Below are 21,715 nucleotides of genomic sequence, written 5' to 3' on the forward strand. Positions count from 1 at the left end.
TCGGCGTAACATTATCTTTCACAATATATAAAAAAATTGGGCCAAATTTATTGCTGTCTTATTTTTAAATTCAAAAAAGTGATTTTTTTCCAAAAAAAGTGCGCTTGTAGGACCGCTGCGCAAATATGGTGTGACAAAAAGTATTGCAATGATCGCCATTTTATTCTCTAGGGTATTAGAAAAAAAAAAATATATAATGTTTGTGGGTTTTAAGTAATTTTCTAGCAAAAAAAAATGTTTTAGTCTTGTAAACGCCAAATCTGAAAAACACCCAAAGTAGAGAAGTGGTTAACTCATGCATCTTTAGTGGGATTCTTTATACCATGGCACCTTCTTTTTTTTGGTCTCAAAGGAAAAAAAAAGACAAAAGAGGGGAATTTTAGAGACCTCCTAGAAACAGAGTGATCATAGCAACCCGCCTAGCCCTCATCTCCCTGTGTAAATTCGAACACACATACACTTCTATACATATAGACATACGCATATATGCGCGTGTGTCACAAAAAAAAAAGGGGGGTGGAAGGGGAGGAGACAGGAAATTGTGGGGGAATTATCCACTTGGGGACCTAGAATGAAGTTGGCAACTTTTTTTTTATTTTTTTAAATCTTCCCTACTCTGCCCAAAATTTTTTTTTTTTTTTGGCAGAAGACTGACTTTACAGTGGGTATAGAAAATAATCGCTTATTATTATTTTCATCGTGACTGCGACATTATGACATTTGCCTGCACCTGAGTTGTCTGCAGCGGAGGGTATTCATCTGGGTTCCCACCTTTCCCCATGTCTTTATGGACCTTGCTTTGTGCTCTCGTCCAAATCATTTGATGAAAGGGGGGATTATGGTGTGGGGTTGTTTTTCAGGGGTTGGGCTTGGCCCCTTAGTTCCAGTGAAAGGAACTCTTAAAGTGGAGGTTCCATCAAAAAAACAATTTTGCTTTAACCACTTCCTTACTGGGCACTTAAACCCCTTCCTGACCAGAGGACTTTTTGCAAAACGGCACTGCGTCGCTTTAACTGACAATTGCGCGGTCGTGCGACGTGGCTCCCAAACAAAATTAACGTCCTTTTTTCCCCACAAATAGAGCTTTCTTTTGGTGGTATTTGATCACCTCTGCGGTTTTTATTTTTTGCGCCATAAACAAAAATAGAGCAACAATTTTGAAAAAAAAAAACATTTTTTTACTTGTTGCTATAATAAATAGCTCAATTTTTTTTCTTCGTTTTTTTTTATCCTCAGTCTAGGCCGATACGTATTCTACATATTTTTAGTAAAAAAAAAAAAAAAAATCGCAATAAGCGACTGGTTTGCGCAAAAGTTATAGCGCCTACAAAATAAGGGACAGAATTATTATTATTATTTTTTTTTTTTTACTAGTAATGGCGGCGATCTGCGATTTTTATTGGGACTGCGACGTTATGGCGGACACTTTTGACACATTTTTGGCGCCATTCACATTTATACTGCAATCAGTGCTATAAATATGCACTAATTACTGTATAAATGTGACTGGCAGGGAAGGGGTTAACACTAGGGGGTGAGGAAGGGGTTAAATGTATTCCCTGTATAGTGTTCTAACTGTGGGGGAAGGGGGGTGACTGGGGGAGGTGATCGATCTGTGTCCCTATGTACAAGAGACACAGATCCGTCTCCTCTCTCCCCTGACAGCACCGCTGTCTGTGAGAGCCGGCAATGAGAGATGATCTCATATGTAAACATATGAGATCATCTCTATTGGCCGCACAGATCGCCTAGGAAACGGCCGCTCCGATTGGCCGTTCACGGCGATCTGTGACTGGCTGTGTCCAAGGGACACGGCAAGCACAGCAGTTCCCCGCTGCGCGCTCGGGAGCGCGCGCGGGGAACGTGCAAAGGGGCGGCCGTAAAAAGACGGCCTGTTAGAGATTGGGAGCCGCGCTGAGGCCGTACAAAGTCGTACGGCCGTCAGCAAGTGGTTAAAATGTAGCTTACACCTAAAAAATAAAAAATTTTTTACCCACCTTAAAATGCCTGTTGCTATGCGGTCCCACGAAATCTGCCTTCCTATCCACCTAGGATCCTGACGTCGGCTACCTCAGCTTCTAACAGCGCTAATGCTCTTGGGAAATTATGAGTCATTCAGCCGTGCACCTCCCCCGTACTAGAATCGCGATATTATGAGGCAGGAAGTGACGCAAATCCTTCAATATCTCAGCGCCATTTTCAAACCGGGCATAGCCCTTTGTTGTGATCACTACACGCCGAGATTTCCTGCCGCCTGCAACGGAGAACGAGCGCACAGACTGTGCTCTTTCAATTGCCTCCTTCTTGCCCTGCATCGAGAGGACTTGGACTCCACGGTCCCGGCTTGTTGTTGATTGGTTGCCATCACAACGGCGTACACTTCCGCAGCCGACGCTCGTTGCGATAGCAACCCAAGTCATTGACGGTGCGGCAGTATTGCGCATGCGCGAGATTGGGCAGGGACAGGTCTTTCGTTCAGGTGCGTCATCCCAACTAACTCAAAAAAGCAACTGCTTGTGGGTTTTTACATTGCCCACAAGCAAAATGGGAAATCGCAGGAAGGCTGAGGAGAAATAAATAAAAGGTATTTATTTAATAAAACTCGGCGGGACTTTTAGACGTAGTAAGCGGTAATGATTGAAAGAAAGATAAATGAAAGGTCATATTTCTAAAAATTGAAAAACAGAATGGAAACCGCGCTTTAAAGTGTCGGCATAACAAGACATTTTGGACGATTTCATGCTCCCAACTTTGTGGGAACAGTTTGGGGACGGTCCCTTCCTGTTCCAACATGACTGCACACCAGTGCACAAAGCAAGGTCCATAAAGACATGGAGTGAGTTTGGGGTGGAGGAACTTGACTGGCCTGCACAGAGTCCTGACCTCAACTCGATAGAACACCTTTGGGATGAATTGGAGCAGAGACTGTAAGCCAGGCCTTCTCATCCAACATCAGTGCCTGACCTCACAAATGTGTTTCTGGAAGAATGGTCAAACATTCCCATAGACACTCCTAAACCTTGTGGACAGCCTTCCCAGAAGGCTTGAAGGTGTTATAGCTGCAAAGGGCGGGGCCAACTCAATATTGAACCCTACGGACTAAGACGCCATTAAAGTGCATGTGCGTGTAAAGGCAGGCGTCCCAATACTTTTGACAATATAGTGTATCTTTCACTTGGATGTTATAAGCTGCGCTAGTAAATAGTAAAATGATTATTTTCTATACCCGCTGTATACAAGATAAAAAAATAAAAATTCCTCTGTTTTTCCGCACTGCTGTTTGTTTCTTGTGTTTGAAATTCCTTGCCGTGTCCTTGAGCTGAAATCTCACGTTTCCCATAATAAGAGCGCGTCTCGGTGTCGCCGTCCTTGTACATTGTGAGGTCGTGATGTTTGTTGTCCTGTCCCCAGTGTGGGAACTCTGGAGCCTTCGCAAAGTATCGTCTGCTCTGAGGATCTGAAAATAAGAATTATTGTTCCACATAAAGATGGCCTAGGCTATAAGAAGATTGCCAAGACCCTGAAACTTATCTGCAGCACGGTGGCCAAGACCATACAGCGGTATAACAGGACGGGTTCCACTCAGAACAGGCCTCGTCATGGTTGGCCAAAGAGGTTGAGGTCACGTGCTCAGCGTCATATCCAGAGGTTGTCTTTGGGAAATAGACGTATGAGTGCTGCCAGCATTGCTGCAGAGGGTGAAGGTGTGGGGGGTCAGCCTGTCAGTGCTCAGACCATACGCCGCACACTGCATCAAATTGGTCTGCATGGCTGTCGTCCTAGAAGGAAGCCTCTTCTAAAGATGAGGCACAAGAAAGCCCGCAAACAGTTTTCTGAAGACAAGCAGACTAAGGACATGGATTATTGGAACCATGTCCTGTGGTCTGATGAGACCAAGATAAACTTATTTGGTGTCGGATGGTGTCAGGCGTGTGTGTTGGCAACCAGGTGAGGAGGACAAAGACAAGTGTGTCTTGTCTACAGTCAGGCATGGTGGTGGGGGGAGGGTCATGGTCTGGGGCTGCATGAGTGCTGCTGGCACTGGGGGGCTACAGATCATTGAGGGGACCATGAATGCCAACATGTACTGTGACATACTGAAGCAGAGCATGATCCCCTCCCTTCAGAGACTGGGCCGCAGGGCAGTATTCCAACATGATAACGACCCCAAACACACCTCCAAGATGACCACTGCTTTGCTAAAGAAGCTGAGGGTAAAGGTGATGGACTGGCCAAGCATGTCTCCAGACCTAAACCCTATTGAGAATCTGTGGGGCTCCTCAAACGGAAGGTGGAGGAGCGCAAGGTCTCTAACATCCACCAGCTCTGTGATGTCATCATGGAGGAGGGGAAGAGGACTCCAGTGCCAACCTGTGAAGCTCTGGTGACCTCCATGCCCAAGAGGGTTAAGGCCGTGCTGGAAAATAATGTTTGCCACACAAAATATTGACACTTTGGGCCCAATTTGGACGTTTTCACTCAGGGGTGTACTCACTTTTGTTGCCAGCGGTGGCATGGCTGAGTTATTTTGAGGGAACAGCAAATTTACACTCAAGGCTGTACACTCACTACACAACATTGGGCTGCACTGGTATACTTTATGTCAATATTGTTAACCACTTAAGCCCCGGACCTTTAGGCAGCTAAATGCCCAGGCCAGGTTTTGCGATTCGGCACTGCGTCGTTTTAACAGACAATTGCGCGGTCGTGCGACGTGGCTCCCAAACAAAATTGGTGTCCTTTTTTCCCCACAAATAGAGCTTTCTTTTGGTGGTATTTGATCACCTCTGCGGTTTTAATTTTTTTGCGCTATAAACAAAAATAGAGCGACATTTTTGAAAAAAATGCAATATTTTTTACTTTTTGCTATAATAAATATCCCCAAAAACATATATACATTTTTTTTTTTCCTCAGTTTAGGCCGATGCGATTTTTTTTTTTTTACCAAAAATAGGTAGAAGAATACATAAGTGTTTATCGATTGGTTTGCGCAAAATTTATAGCGTTTACAAAATGGGGGATATTTTTATTGCATTTTTATTAATTCTTTTTTTTTTACTACTATTGGCGGCGATCAGCGATTTATTTATTTATTTATTAATTTTTTTCCTGACTGCGGCATTATGGCGGACACTTCGGACAATTTTGACACTTTTGGGACCATTGTCATTTTCACAGCAAAAAATGCATTTAAATTGCATTGTTTATTGTGAAAATGACAGTTGCAGTTTGGGAGTTAACCACAGGGGGCGCTGTAGGATTTAGTGTTCACCTAGTGTGTGTTTACAACTGTAGGGGGGTGTGGCTGTAGGTCTGACGTCATCGATCGAGTCTTCCTATAAAAGGGATCACTCGATCGATGCAACCGCCACAGTGAAGCACGGGGAAGCCGTGTTTACATACGGCTCTCCCCGTTCTTCAGCCCCGGGGAGCGATCGCGACGGAGCGGCTATAAACGAATAGCTGCACCGTCGTCCCGGATCGCTCCCCGAGGGAATCCGCACGCAGCGGAGGGGGTCCCAATTGGACCCCCCACCCGCTAGAAGGCAAGGACGTATATATACGCCCATCTGCCTGTACGTGCCATTCTGTGGAAGTAAATAGGCGTGCGGCGGGCGTAAGTGGTTAAAGTTGTTAATTATTTTTGGAACTTTAATTCTGCATAAAACACTTAACAGTGTAATTTCATGAGATAATTTCCGAAGGCGTGTTTAGGGGCGGACTCATAGGCAGGGTAAGGGTTAAACACAGATTAGAAATTGCTAATCAGGCAATGGCAGCTTCTTTTATTAAAGGGGTTGTAAAGGTTTATTGTCTAAATAGGTTCCTTTAAGCTAGAGCATTGTTGGGTCACTTACCTTTTTTCCTTTGATTTCCCTTCTAAAAGTTTTTTTTCCTTTTTGAATTTCTCACTTCCTGTTCCTCCTCAGTAAGCTTGCCCCCATCATCCCAGGCGTTCTGGCTGGGGGTTAGTCAGAACGCCTACAGGGATGTAGTCCCAAGGGAGGGGGCGAGCACGTTGACTAACCCCCAGCCAGAAGGGCTCGGGTTAAAGGGGGCAAGCTTACTGAGGAGGAACAGGAAGTGAAAAATTCAGACAAAGGAAAAAAAAACATTTAGAAGGGAAATGGAAGGAAAAGGTAAGTGAACCAACAATGCACTAGCTTAAAGGAACATATTTAGAAAAAATAAACGACCCTTTTAAGCTTTTGTATGCCTGCACTTTGTGATGATGCCCAAGATCCCTCTGCATCATGATGCTGTCAAAAATGTGCGGAGCATGGGTGGCCTTAAAATGATAAAGCCCCCCCCCCCCCCCCCCCCCTGAAGAAGTTCTGCGGACACCATTGCATCCAGGTTCTTTCTCTTAGAGGGGGGGGGGGGTGATGGTTTTGGGTATCCTGGGTCTCTTCATTTTGAAGGGGGTTGGTGTTCTTGGGACATCAGGATCTCTTCCTTTAGAGGTAGATGTGGTCGGGGGTGTATCAGGTGACCTAGGGTTGCCACCTCATCCCTTTAAAAAGGAACACATCTGAATTACACAGATTCTGAGGCTAATTTAATGCAGATAAGGCACCAAGTGAGTTTAATTACCACCTTAATCAGCCACAGAACCTGTGTAATTCAGATGTGTTCCTTTTTAAAGGGATGAGGTGGCAACCCTAAAGGTCTCTTCCTTTTATAGAGGAAGATGGTTTGAGATGTTTAAGATGTATCCAGTCTTCTTCTTTTTTGAAGTGGGATGATTGTCTTGGGGTGTCCTAGAATAAGGGTGGTTGTCTGGAGCTGTCCTGGATCTATTTCTAGGAATGTGGTTTAGGAGTGGTCTGGGTCTTGCTCATATAGGGGGGTCTAGGGTCATTCTGGGTCTGATTGTTCGAAGGGTAAAATTGTCTGGGGATGTCACTCGTTTCCCCCTTCTAGAGGGGGAATAGTTTTTTGGAGTGTCCTGGGGTGGTAGATGGTGGTCTAGAGATGTCCTGGGTTTTGTACTTCTGGGAGGGGTGGATGGGGGGGGGGGGTGGTCTAGAGATGTCCTGGGTTTTGTCATCCTTCTGGGAGGGGTGGGGGAGAATGGTGGTCTAGAGATGTCCTGGGTTTTGTGCTTCTGGGAGGGGAAAGAGAATGGTGGTCTGGAGATGTCCTGGGTTTTGTACTTCTGGGAGGGGTGGGTGGGGGGGGGGGAGAGGTGGTCTAGAGATGTCCTGGGTTTTGTCCTCCTTCTGGGAGGGGTGGGGGAGAATGGTGGTCTAGAGATGTCCTGGGTTTTGTGCTTCTGTGAGAAGAAAGAGAATGGTGGTCTGGAGATGTCCTGGGTTTTGTACTTCTGGGAGGGGTGGATGGGGGGGGGGGGGGAGAGAGGTGGTCTAGAGATGTCCTATATTTTGTCATCCTTCTGGAAGGGGTGGGGGGGAATGGTGGGCTAGAGATGTCCTGGTATTTGAACTTCTAGATGGGGGGGGTTGTTGGTCTCGAGATGTCCTGGGTTTTGTACTTCTGGGGGGGGGGGGGGAGAATGGTGGTCTAGAGATGTCCTGGGACTTGAACTTCTAGATGGGGGGGGGGGGAATGGTGGTCTAGAGATGTCCTGGGTTTTGTCCTCCTGGGAGGGGTGGGGGGAGAATGGTGGTCTGGAGATGTCCTGGGTTTTGTCCTCCTTCTGTGAGGGGTGGGGGGAGAATGGTGGTCTAGAGATGTCCTGGGTTTTGTCCTCCTTCTGGGAGGAGAATGGTGGTCTAGAGATTGGTGGTCTAGAGATGTCCTGGGTTTTGTCCTTCTGGGAGGGGTGGGGGGAGAATGGTGGGCTAGAGATGTCCTGGGTTTTGTACTTCTAGGGGGGGGAGAATTGAGATGTCCTGGGTTTTGTCCTCCTTCTGTGAGGGGTGGGGGGAGAATGGTGGTCTAGAGATGTCCTGGGTTTTGTCCTCCTTCTGTGAGGGGTGGGGGGAGAATGGTGGTCTAGAGATGTCCTGGGTTTTGTCCTCCTTCTGTGAGGGGTGGGGGGAGAATGGTGGTCTAGAGATGTCCTGGGTTTTGTCCTCCTTCTGGGAGGGGTGGGGGGAGAATGGTGGTCTAGAGATGTCCTGGGTTTTGTCCTCCTTCTGGGAGGGGGGGGGGTAATGGTGGTCTAGAGATGTCCTGGGTTTTGTCCTCCTTCTGGGAGGGGGGGGGGGGAAAATGGTGGTCTAGAGATGTCCTGGGTTTTGTCCTCCTGGGAGGGGTGGGGGGAGAATGGTGGGCTAGAGATGTCCTATGGGTTTTGTACTTCTAGGGAGGGGGGGGGGGGGAATAGTGGTCTAGAGATGTCCTGGGTTTTGTCCTCCTTTTGGGAGAGGTGGGGGGAGAATGGTGGGCTAGAGATGTCCTGGGTTTCGTCCCTCTACAGCAGGGATCCTCAAACTACGGCCCTCCAGCTGTCGCGGAACTACACATCCCATGAGGCATTGTAAAACTCATGGCTAGGCATGATGGGAATTGTAGTTCCCAAACTGGAGGGCCATAGTTTGAAGACCCCTGCTCTCTACAGGGAGGGTGGAATGGTGATCCAAGAGATGTCCTGGGTTTCGTCCTTCTAGAGCATTATGGTGGTCTGGATGTCTTCTTAGAGGGTAAGGCTGTCTGGGGAAAATCCTAGGTCTTGGGGTTCCTAACATAAGGGTGTGCCACGGCATAGTTGTCTTTGCACACTGAGGTCACATAGTTCATACGCTACTTTTTCAATTTTGCCCTGCTCAGGTATTAGTGCAGCATCTGGTTGGGGGTTGAATGAACTGGAAAGGCTGCATCTTTCTTTTTGAGGAACATGAGTTACCCCAAGTTCTCCAAGCTCTTCTCGTAGTACTTCAGCAATACTTTTATCTTTTCATTCGCACAGTGCAACAGTTTCTGGTTATTTCTCTTCACCCACCACCTCCCCTGTCACCCCCCAAATGTATTTTTGTGTTGGCATCTCTCTGTCATATCTTGCTTTTTCTTGCAGTGGTTTGAATCGGCTCGGATTCACGTGTCGGCGCTCATCGTGGGAGAATGCTCGGACAACCCCAGCCACTGGAGCTGCAGCCAGTCGCTGGACCAATGGCTGAAAGAGCAGGAGATCCCAGGCCTACAAGGTAAGGATGGAGTAGCCAATCGTTACACTGGGATTGTCACTCCTGATGTGCGCCAGGACCAAACATGGGGGGAAAATGGCGACCGTTTGTGCAGTTTTATGATGCGGGAGGGATCAATTCATTACTAAAGTCCCCCAGCTAACAAGCCTGACATAAAACAGAGTATCCCTCTATGTACAGAACTGCCACATTTGTTATTAATGTAACATTGTCAAAAAGAAAGTTACGCAACCTGCATACCTACAGAACTGTTGCCTTTTGAAATCCCGAGCTTATCTTGGATGGTTGCTGTGTAGTCTGATCTTGTTTGCCGTCCTTGCTTTTCTATTGGCTTCAAAGTATGAAGGCTGCCCTGATTGGCCAGTAGGAAGGCAAAGAGAACAGGAAGTATTATACAGTGGCTTTAACCACTTAAGGACCGGACCAATATGCTGCTAAATGCCCAAAGGCGTTTTTACAATTCGGCACTGCGTCGCTTTAACAGACAATTGCGCGCTCGTGCGACGTGGCTCCCAAACAAAATTGGCGTCCTTTTTTCCCCACAAATGGAGCTTTCTTTTGGTGGTATTTGATCACCTCTGCGTTTTTTATTTTTTTGCGCTATAAACAAAAATAGAGCGACCATTTTGAAAAAAATTAAATATTTTTTACTTTTTGCTATAATAAATATCCCCCAAAAACATATATAAAATTTTTTTTTTTGCTCAGTTTAGGCCGATACGCATTCTTCTACCTATTTTTGGTAAAAAAAATCGCAATAAGCGTTTATCGATTGATTTGCGCAAAATTTATAGCGTTTACAAAATAGGGGATATTTTTTTTATTTTTTACTACTATTGGCGGCGATCAGCGATTTTATTTTTTTTTTTTTTTTTTTTTTTTTTTCGTGACTGCAACATTATGGAGGACACTTCGGACAATTTTGACACATTTTTGGGACCATTGTCATTTTCACAGCAAAAAATGCATTTAAATTGCATTGTTTATTGTGAAAATGACAGTTGCAGTTTGGGAGTTAACCACAGGGGGCGCTGTAGGAGTTAGGCTTCACCTAGTGTGTGTTTACAACTGTAGGGGGGTGTGGCTGTAGGACTGACGTCATCGATCGAGTCTCCCTATAAAAGGGATCACACGATCGATGCGCCGCCACAGTGAAGCATGGGGAAGCCGTGTTTACATACAGCTCTCCCTGTTGTTCGGCTCCGGGGAGCGATCGCGAGGGGGCGGCTAGAAACTAATAGCCGCGCCCTCGTCCCGGATCGCTGCCCGCGGGTATCCGTCCGCCTCATGTAGCAAGGGGGTCCCGATCGGACCCCCCCGACCCGCGGAAAGGCAGGGATGTACCTGTACGCCCATATGCCTGTACGTGCCATTCTGTGGACGTACATGTACATGCGGCGGTCGGCAAGCGGTTAAAAGAGCTGATCCCTGTTCCCATTAGAATAATTTGGGCTAGTGAGGTGCTCCATTGTTCTCAGGGGTTGTCTAAGGCTGGAACGGCCGCAGGTCCTCCTCCTTTTTGTGTGATTGCCAACATGCTGGATCGCTGATGTTGTTTTTACCTTTTCGTCTTTCTACAGGTGTGGACACCCGAGCCCTCACCAAAAAGATCCGGGAGAAGGGAACTATGCTGGGCAAGCTTATCCCACAAGGCTCAAGCGAGGGCCACATCCCCTACGATGATCCTGGTAAAAGGAACCTGGTGCAGGAGGTGTCTGTGAAGGTGTGTGCCACGTGACGAGTACTGGGGTGTCAGTGGTGGGCAAGATATGGCGGGAAAGCAAAAATTTGTGGATGTAAAATAAAGCGGAGCACCAGGCTAACCTCTAAATTCACACGTGAAGTACATACATTGGTGACATTTTGCAGAAGGATTGGTGGTTTTGTCCTAGGGAGACGGGTGGCGCTCTGGACTGTGGTCATCTTGGATGTTGACTGTTTTGGGTCTGACGGGTGACACTGTGGCATTTAGTGCTGTGCCCTGGCACTACACTGGGGACACCTTGGATGGGGAGAGCCCGGTCATTCTATCATTCTGGGTGTTCTGCCTGTTGTAGCAGCTAGGTGGACAGGTGGTGCTTTGGTACTCCCTTGGGGACCTTGGATGAGAAAGCTGTCCTACAATTCTAGGATTGTGCACTGTGTGGCATTTACTGGGCAGCCCTAGTACTACACAGGGGGGCACCTTGGATGGGAGGATCTATGGCATGGGTCTTCAAACTACGGCCCTCCAGTTGTTCAGGAACTACAATTCCCATCATGCTTAGTCATGTCTGTGAATGTCAGTGTGTTACAGTGCCTCATGGGATGTGTAGTTCCGCAACAGCTGGAGGGCCGTAGTTTGAGGATCCCTGGTCTATGGCGTTTACAAGGAGGTGTTTGGGCATAGTTGTGGCATTTAGGGGGGCCATATTACACTTGGGATACCTCATATAATCGATGGTCCCCTTAAATTGGGACAGCCACGTTTTTGACCACTGTGTGTTGAGCCTGGCACCACACTGTTGTGACATTAAAGGCAATGGGTGGGCATTGGATTGGATAGCCCCTTCGTATTGGCCCCTGCCATTGCTTGGCAGTGTTTTAAAGCCTGGCACCACACTGTTTTGTGAAGAAAGAAAAATGTCCTGGACTGCCGCACTCCATCAAAGGCGTCTTTTATCATATAAAACCAATATGATCCAATATAATGCAGTCAAAAGTGGAAGTGATCAGTCCTGTGGTTTGAGCTTGCCCACCACACTGCTGTGAAATTAGTGGAGCCTTGGTACTGCCCTGGGGCACCTTGGGTGGCAAAGCCTAGTCCTATGCTCTCTGCTATTGCAGTGAGATATGTTGAGTCTGGCAGCACATTGTGTTTCAACAATGAGGGGGGGTAGGCGCAGTCTCCTGGTTCTGCCCGGGGGGCACCTTGGGTGGGAGAGCCCAGTCCTATGGTCTCTTAGGTGGTATGTGGTTCTGCCATTTAGGAGGCCATGATGTTACACTGGGGACATCTTGTATGGTTTATGGTCACCGTAGGTGGCACAGCCTAGTCGTTCTACCATTGTGTGAGCCTGGCACCACACTGCTGTGAAATTGAAGGTGATGGGTGACACCCTGGTACTGCCCTGTTATTTTGGATGGGAGAGCTGAGTCTTGTGGAATCTGCCATTGCCGGGAGGTGTTTGGGCCTGGCAGCGCACTGTTTTGGCAATGAGGGGGGATTGGTGCTGCCATGCACTGGGGGGGGGGGGCACCTTGGTTGGCAAAGCCTAGTTCTTCAGCCTCTGCCGTTGCAGGGAGATTTGTGGAGTTGGTGCAGATTTGTGCAGTTGGTGGCAGTTAGTGTGCAATGGAATTATACAGAACACCATTGTGTTCAGCCTGGCACCACTGTTGTGGCAAAAAGGGCAATTGGTGGCACCTTGAATGGGAGGGCCCAGTCCTATGACCTCTGACATTGTAGGGAGGTGTTGCACTTGACGCTACACTGTTGTGGAAATGAGGGAGATGGGTGCCATCCTAGTACTGCCTTGGGGGCATCATGGGTGGGAAAGTCCAGTGCTATGGCCTCTGCCATTGTAGGGATGTGTTTGGCATACCATTACACTGTTGTGGAAATTTAGGTTTATAGGTGCCATCCTGAAACTGCTCTGGGGGCACCATGGGTGGGAAAGCCCAGTCATATGGTCTCTGCCATTGTACGGAGGTGTTGGGCTTGAAGCCACACTGTTGTGGGTATGAGGTTGATGGGTGCTGTCCTGGGGGCATCATGGGTGGGAAAGACCAGTGCTATGGTCTCTGCCATTGCAGGGAGGAATTTGGTACTGGCAATGCACTGTTTTTGAAATAAATAGAATGGGTAGTGTCTTGCCCTTGGGGCACCTTTGATGAGAAAGCCCAGTCCTATGGTCCTGGGCAGTGTGGCATGAACAGACTTGTTGCATTGTTCTGTGTATGGTGGTGGCTTTTGTGGTCACCCATGTGTTTGGTAGCGATTACAGTCTGATCTAACCAATCTCTCTGACCCACCAGGAACCGCGTGTTTTCAACCGTGGCGGTGATGTGAAGATCGCGGCCCTGGACTGCGGCCTGAAATACAACCAGATCCGCTGCTTGTGCCAGAGAGGGGCAGAGGTGACCATACTGCCCTGGGACTCTCCCATCAACCGTGCAGGTAAGGGGAAGCGACTCCATGTGTGTACAGGAATCCCACTGTCGTACAATCTGACGTCCTTGTGTGTGATTGATGGGGCTTGTACTCTTAGATGCCCCCAAACCGGTCTCTGATCTCTCTCCTGCACAGGCGGGGGAAGATGTGATCTGTACCAAGGTCACTGCAGATTCAGTGCCAGCTCAGAGGAGAGCACCCTCCCTCTGCCAGCTCGATTACACGGCACCAGACAGGAAGTCTACCACCCCCCCCACCCCCCCGCATTGTTTGATGTGCGTTGAGTCAGTCTATCCCACCGCTGGTGGATTGCTGAGATGGCGCCCTGCCTTTCTAGGTCAGAGGCCAAACCTTATCAGTGGTGTGTTGGCACATAGGGAACATTTTGTATTGCATTGTGAAACATAACACCGTCGTAAGGAACGCGGGACTTCGAAAAAAGAACAAATATTGAAAATTGTAATATCAGAAAATGCAGACTTTTTTTTTTTTTTTATTTCTGTTCACAACAATTTCTGTTCACATAAACTGCTGCTGTAGGGGAAAGAACTCCCACCGTGTGCTTTTAAGGGGTGGTGGTGTCCCATTTGCATTTTGATACATATTACACCCAATATACAGGCGTAACATACTGCAAAGGTGGGTGTCCCTTTAATGTCCCACATTCTGTATTGTGTCATGACTAGAATTCAGATGTAGAACCTGTGTTCTGAGTCCAAACACGGTGGCCGCCTTGCTGTCGGGGGCACGCGGTGGCCGCCTTGCTGTCGGGGGGCTCACGGTGGCCGCCTTGCTGTCGGGGGGCACACGGTTGGCCGCCTTGCTGTCGGGGGGCACACGGTTGGCCGCCTTGCTGTCGGGGGGCACACGGTTGGCCGCCTTGCTGTCGGGGGGCACACGGTTGGCCGCCTTGCTGTCGGGGGCATCGGTGGATACAATGATACACAGCCACAGAATGTAGTTTGACAGGTTGAAAAAAGACACAAGTCCATCTAGTTCAACCAAAGAAAAAAAAATACAATCCCATATACCCAATCCTATACCCACAGTTGATCCGGAGGAAGGTGAAAAAAAACCCAGCAGAGCGATGATCCAATTTGCTACAGGGGAAAAAATTCCTTCCTGATCCCCCGAGAGGCAATCTGATTTCCCCCGAATCAACTTTACCTACAAATCTTAGTACTCAGTTATATTCTGTACATTTAGGAAAGTATCCAGACCTTTCTTAAAGCAATCTACTGAGCTGGCCAGAACCACCTCTGGAGGGAGTCTGTTCCACAATTTCACAGCTCTTACTGTGAAGAAACCTTTCCGTATTTGGAGGTGAAATCTCTTTTCCTCTAGACGTAAAGAGGCCCCCTTGTCCTTTGTGTTAACCGTAAAGTGAATAACTCAACACCAAGTTCACTATATGGACCCCTTATATATTTGTACATGTTGATCATATCCCCCCTAATTCTCCTCTTCTCAAGAGTGAATAAATTCAGTTCCTCTAATCTTTCCTCATAGCTGAGCTCCTCCATGCCTCTTATCAGTTTGGTTGCCCTTCTCTGCACTTTCTCCAGTTCCCTGATATCCTTTTTGAGAACTGGTGCCCAAAACTGAACTGCATATTCCAGATGAGATCTCTCTCTCTCTGGAGTCCATGCCTCTTAATACAAGAAAGAACTTTGATACGATGCTCGGCTCCCGGCGGATGCGGCGCCCTGTTGCACGGCTCCCGGCAGATGCGGCGCCCTGTTGCAGGGCTCCCGGCAGATGCGGCGCCCTGTTGCAGGGCTCCCGGCAGATGCGGCGCCCTGTTGCAGGGCTCCCGGCAGATGCGGCGCCCTGTTGCAGGGCTCCCGGCAGATGCGGCGCCCTGTTGCAGGGCGCCCGGCAGATGCGGCGCCCTGTTGCAGGGCTCCCGGCAGATGCGGCGCCCTGTTGCAGGGCTCCCGGCAGATGCGGCGCCCTGTTGCAGGGCTCCCGGCAGATGCGGCGCCCTGTTGCACGGCTCCCGGCAGATGCGGCGCCCAGATGCAGGGCTCCCGGCAGATGCGGCGCCCAGATGCAGGGCTCCCGGCAGATGCGGCGCCCTGTTGCACGGCTCCCGGCAGATGCGGCGCCCTGTTGCACGGCTCCCGGCAGATGCGGCGCCCTGTTGCACGGCTCCCGGCAGATGCGGCGCCCTGTTGCACGGCTCCCGGCAGATGCGGCGCCCTGTTGCACGGCTCCCGGCAGATGCGGCGCCCAGATGCACGGCTCCCGGCAGATGCGGCGCCCTGTTGCACGGCTCCCGGCAGATGCGGCGCCCTGTTGCACGGCTCCCGGCAGATGCGGCGCCCTGTTGCACGGCTCCCGGCAGATGCGGCGCCCTGTTGCACGGCTCCCGGCAGATGCGGCGCCCTGTTGCACGGCTCCCGGCAGATGCGGCGCCCTGTTGCACGGCTCCCGGCAGATGCGGCGCCCTGTTGCACGGCTCCCGGCAGATGCGGCGCGCTGATGCACGGCTCTGGCAGATGCGGTACATGTGCGCTCACACGTAGTTTTTTTGTTTAGTCTCTTGCTGATCTGGTCTCCATCAATGTTTTATGTTGAAGTCCTTTCACATCTCTAACCTTCTCTCTGCTCAGTGCGTCTTACAGGAAAACCAGAATATAAGGGCTGTCATCTTGTTTCTTGTCTGTCTATATTGTACATTTTTAATGCTGAGAAGGAAATGTCACACCGAGCCCAGAGAGATGCCAGCAAGATAACCACCCATAGTATTGGGTGCACCTAAAGTCAACACACTTGTTAGTTTTTTTTGGGCTAGAGCAGGGAAGGGTTAGGACCGGTCTGAGTTTTATCTGTGGGGGTTATTTACTAAAACCGGAGAGTGCAAAATCTGGTGCAGCTTTGCATAGAAACCAATCCGCTTCCAGGCTTTATTGTCAAAGCTTAATGGAACAAGCTGATTGGCTACCATACACAGCTGCACCAGATTCTGAGTGCTCCAGTTTTAGTAAATCTCCCCCAATGTGTCCCTGCGGGGGCGATTTACCCTTTCTGAATGTTTATTGGGAAATCTCCCAGTGGGGGGGGGGTTCCAGTGCTAGCTAAATATTTTACCTTCCCTTCCCCAGGGCAGACGTAGAAATTTCTTCCCCAGTGGGACACTAATGGCAAATAAAAGAAAATTAACCACTTCCATACAGGGCACTTGTACACCTTCCCGCCCAGACCAATTTCCAGCTTTCAGCGCTGTTGCACTTTGAATGACAATTGCGCGGTCATGCTACACTGCACCCAAACTACATTTTTATCATTTTGTACCCACAAATAGAGCTTTCTTTTGGTGGTATTTGATCACCTCCTGGGATTTTTATTTTCATCAGAAAAAATAAAAAAATTACCGAAAAATTCGTTTTTTTTTGTTTTGTTTTTTTGTTTCCGTTATAAAAAATTGTAAAAAGGTCTGTTTTCTCCTTCACTAATGGGCACTGATGGTACTGCACTGACTGGCACTGATAAGGTGGCACTGGGCACCGATGAGGTGGCACTGATGTGGTGGCATTGATGATGGGCACCACTATGTGGCACTGATGGGCGGCAGGGTTAGGCGGCATGGATGGGCAGGGATAGGCAGCATTGATGGGCACTGATAGGCGGCATGGATGGGCATAGATGGGCACCAACTAATGTGTTGTACTAATGGATGCCAATTAGTGCCAAACAATGCCTGCCAATCAGTGATGCCCATTGTGGGCACTGATTGGCATCCATTGTGGCACTGATTGGCATCTATTATATGTCATCCCTGGTGGTCTAGGGTGGCATACCTTTGATTTAAATCCCTGGTGATCTAGTGGAATCCTTGGTGGTCCAGTGGGCATCCTCAGGGGGCGTTGTGCTGATAATCGATCAGCACAAACCCCCCCTTGTCAGAGGAGCAGCCGATCGGCTCTCCCCTACTCGCGTCTGACAGACGCGAGTGAGGAAAAGCCGATTACCGGCTTTTCCTGTTATATAGTGATCAGCCGTGATTGGACGCGGCTGATCACGTGGTAAAGAGCCTCCGTGAGAGACTCTTTACCTAGATCGGTGTTGCGGGGTTGTCAGACTGACACCCCGCAACAACGATCGCCGCAATGCGCGCCCCGGCTCAGAATCCTGAGAACGTCATATGATGTCCACTCAGGATTCTACAACCACTTTGCCCACGTCAATATGTCATTGACGGGCGGCAAGTGGTTAAAAATTGTATTTGTTCCTCCCTCCCTTACTCCGCCCTCATCAACCTCTGATTTAATTCCACACTTTATTTTAGGCGTCCTCACCGGGTTTTTGGACTTCTCTATATGCAATGCAGGCAGATCATGACTGGTGGGAGGGGACAGTCTGTACATCTCAATGTGTCCGTCCTTTCTTGTTTCCTTCACTCTGTGCGATTTTTTTATTTTATTTTTTTTCCCTCCAGACTTTGACGGGCTTTTTCTCAGTAATGGTCCTGGAGATCCGCTCTTCTGCCAGGAGTCTGTCCAGAACATCCGAAACTTCATGAATGAAGACCAACCAAAGCCGGTGTTTGGAATCTGCCTGGGGCACCAGATCCTGTCCCTGGTCATCGGGGCCAAGACCTACAAGATGAAGTAAGCATGGATTGTGGGGGGGTATTTTTGGGTGCGCTGGTGGCAGCTCCACTAAGTTAACCACCTAAGCCCCGGACCATTTTGTTGCTAAATGCCCAGGCCAGGTTTTGCGATTCGGCACTGCGTCGCTTTAACTGACAATTGCGCGGTCGTGCGACGTGGCTCCCAAACAAAATTGGCGTCCTTTTTTCCCCACAAATAGAGCTTTCTTTTGGTGGTATTTGATCACCTCTGCGGTTTTTATTTTTTGCGCTATAAACAAAAATAGAGCGACAATTTTGAAAACAATTCAATATTTTTTACTTTTTGCTATAATAAATATCCCCCAAAAACATATATAAAATTATTTTTTTCCTCCGTTTAGGCCGATACGTATTCTTCTTCCTATTTTTGGTAAAAAAGAAAATCGAAATAAGCGTTTATCGATTGGTTTGCGCAAAATGTATAGCGTTTACAAAATAGGGGATAGTTTTATTGCATTTTCTTTATCGTACATCACGGGACACAGAGCGGCATTCATTACTATATGGGTTATATGGAGTACCTTCAGGTGTAGACACTGGCAATCTCAAACAGGAAATGCCCCTCCCTATATAACCCCCTCCCATAGGAGGAGTACCTCAGTTTTTCCGCCAGTGTCTTAGGTGTTAGTCATGGTTTAGCTTGCCTCCGCATCCTTGGGATTAGGTGAGCTAACCGGTTCTGTCCAAAAAAGCCTCAGCGCTAAAGTGGTCAGTAACCGGACCCCAAACCCTTGGGGTATAGCCCATAATGCTTTTCTTTTTAGAGAGCTGGACCCTGGGCCCAGAACTTAGAAACCTTTGGGTGCCTAATGTTTCTGTTGCCAGAGTGCTATATGGGCCCAGGACAGTGGATCCTTCATAGGAACCCAGGGCCTGAAGGTCTAGACATCCCCACCGAGATGGGGGAAGATTGGGCCTCTTGCTTGGCAAAGTCCTGCGGCATGGAGCAGGTAAGTGAGGGGAAAACTTGCGGAACTTGGTTCTTAGCAGGTTTTTTCTGGGGGGTCACAGGGGACATGCCTAAAGTTATGCACTGCATCTGGCAAACTAGTCACATATCATAAAGATAGGATGGCTCTATATGTATTATTCCCCATAAGATGTGACCTCCCTTGTAGTGTTGGAAAAGCATTGAGTGGGGCCTGTGTGATATAAAAGTATATGTGTGTGTCAGAGAGCTGTGCTTACCTGCAAGCCTCCAGGCGATGCTCCATTCAGTCTTCCTCCTCAGAGCCTGCAAGGCAGGCAAAACGCTGACCTCCTCATGGTTGCAGGCTGCAGTTTGCTGGAGCAGAGAGGTCCCTTCCTCCCAACCCCACCCCCCCCTGTCGGGAGGGGCATTTCCTGTTTGAGATTGCTGGGGGGGAAGGGCGGGTCAGTGGCTTAAGGAAGGGGCGGCCCTTCCTTGTTTGTTCCATATAGCTCATTCAATACTTTGGAACTGAGGAGGAAAGACCAGAACGGCAAGCACGGGGCGCCGAGGACACACAGTGGCCAGAAAGAATATTGCAGTCTTCAGAAAGACTGTTTTCAAGCCTAGTAATAGGCTGTTTCTTTTCCATCTCATAGTTTTTCTTGCAATACTACTCAGGGGGACAGAATGTTTTTTCTTTCCTAGATTTGAAAAAAAAAAAAAAAAAAAAGAAAAAAAAAAAAAAAAAAAGTGTCATCTAGGGGAGAGGAAGCATTTTTTTATCCCCCAAACAGGTGTTTGGGCATTTAACTATTTATAAGTCCCAGGTACCAATAAGTAGCAGGTGTACCTCGATATTGTACCATGGCATCAAAAAACAAGGGTACAAGAGGTGGGGATTCCCCCAGAGAGTCTGAGGTCTCGGACAAAGCTATGCCGCTGCTTTCCCCACAGGGAGCCTTGGGGCCATCGGGATCTGGGGCTGGAGCTGACGCGGGTCAGTCCAACCCTAAGATGGTCACGGAGGAGGTATTACTCACCTCTTTAAAAGAGATGCAGAAAAGCATGGGTAAAATGATAGCCGCAGCTATGCGGGGCAGTAAGCGGAATAGATCTCCGTCGCCCGAGCGCGGACCCTCAGAAGAGGAGGTCCTTTCCTCAGGGGAATTGGACGACCTCTTGGACAAGGACCAAGTAGGTTCAGGGATCGAAGATCCGGATACAGAGGAGTCTGGGGCAGTCTCCCTGAGGGAGAGCTGGTGGATTCAAGGATTGTCGGACTTGGTCCATAGGGCATTCAACTTGCCAGTACCAGATCTCCAGGTATCGACGGTTTCAGCTTTGGGCTCACTGATGGCGCCTCAAAGCAATGCTGTGTTTCCGATCCATCCTCTATTAGAGGGAGTTTTGTTCCAAGATTGGAACAAGCCAGATAAGATCTTCTTACCACCTAAAAGGTTCTCTGTCCTATATCCTATGGAAGAAAAATTTCCCAAAAGATGGGCTACTCCTGCAGTGGACGCAGCCATCTCATGTGTTAACAAATCGTTAACATGCCCTGTAGAAAACATACAGGTGTTCAAGGATCCAGTTGATAAGCGCTTGGAAGCACTACTTAAGAACTCCTTCACTACTGCAGGGGCAGTAGTACAGCCAGCTGTGGCTGCGATTGGGGTCGCTCAAGCATTATCGGATCAATTTAAGCAGATGCTTAAACTTATTCCTGCCCAGCAGGCAGAAGAATTTTCGGATGTCCCTAAGGCCATATGTTTTACGGTAGACGCAATCAAGGATTCTATCCAGCAAGCGTCACGTTTATCGTTATCCCTTATCCATATGAGAAGACTCTTATGGTTAAAAAGCTGGGAGGCTGAGCCCCCATGCAAGAAGCTCCTGGTAGGGTTCCCCTTCCATGGAGGACGACTCTTCGGAGAAGACCTAGATAAATACATTCAGACCATTTCAAACGGCAAGAGTACTCTCTTGCCAACTAAGAAGAAGGTTCAGGGGCCTGCGTTTAAACGACAGTATTCCCCTGGGCAGGGGCCCTCTAATGCCAAGCAGTATCGACGGCCTCCTGCAAAAGCAAACTTCGGCTTCAACAGCAAATCACAAGGACAGGCTGTTAGAGGCAAAAGGCAGTGGTTTCGCAAACCAGCAAAACCAGCCCCCAAGCCAACCTTATGAAGGGGCGCCCCCACCCACGAAGGTGGGGGGAAGGCTGCGACTCTTTTCAGAGATTTGGGAAGCCAGCATTCCCGACGAGTGGGTACGGTCTTCCGTGGCCACAGGCTACAAATTAGATTTCCTAAGGTTTCCTCCTCCTCATTTCCAGGAGTCGAGGATTCCAAACGATCCGGAAAAGGGAGCCGCATTAAGATCGGCATTAGATCATCTACTTTCCCAGGAAGTAATAGTAGAGGTACCAGTCCTGGAACAGGGGCTGGGTTTCTACTCCAACCTATTCATCATCCCAAAATCCAATGGAGATGTCAGGCCAATTTTGGACCTAAAGATGGTAAATGCATATCTAAAGATCCGCTCATTTCGGATGGAATCCGTGCGGTCAGCAGCTGCCACACTCCAGAAGGACGACTTCATGGCGTCCATAGACATAAAGGATGCCTACCTTCATGTTCCAATTTATCAGCCACATCAAAGATATCTACGCTTCATGGTGGCTTCGCGTCACTTCCAATTCGTGGCGCTTCCCTTCGGGTTGGCTACGGCCCCCCGGGTGTTCACGAAGGTCCTAGCCCCGATCCTAGCCAAGCTAAGGATCCAAGGGGTCACGATCCTAGCATACCTGGACGACCTCCTAGTCATAGACCACTCGTCTCCCGGCTTGGAGCGAGCAGTGGCCCTCACGGTCCAATACCTCGAGAGGTTCGGCTGGGTCCTAA

The 21,715-nt window shown here is 48.7% G+C and overlaps 1 protein-coding gene across 2 annotated transcripts in view; it reads left to right on the forward strand.

Moving 5' to 3' along the window:
- CAD (carbamoyl-phosphate synthetase 2, aspartate transcarbamylase, and dihydroorotase) overlaps positions 1-21,715 on the forward strand; it is a 94,769-nt gene that overhangs the window by 14,186 nt on the left and 58,868 nt on the right. For both annotated transcript variants that reach the window (XM_040348007.1, XM_040348008.1), the window contains exons 3-6: positions 8,981-9,110; positions 10,691-10,833; positions 13,128-13,269; positions 17,705-17,876. In XM_040348007.1, the coding sequence (XP_040203941.1) occupies positions 8,981-9,110; positions 10,691-10,833; positions 13,128-13,269; positions 17,705-17,876 (587 nt within the window). The remainder of the gene's footprint in view (positions 1-8,980; positions 9,111-10,690; positions 10,834-13,127; positions 13,270-17,704; positions 17,877-21,715) is intronic.

Source organism: Rana temporaria, chromosome 4 (genome assembly GCF_905171775.1).
Source record: "Rana temporaria chromosome 4, aRanTem1.1, whole genome shotgun sequence".
Classification (NCBI taxonomy): Eukaryota; Metazoa; Chordata; class Amphibia; order Anura; family Ranidae; genus Rana; species Rana temporaria.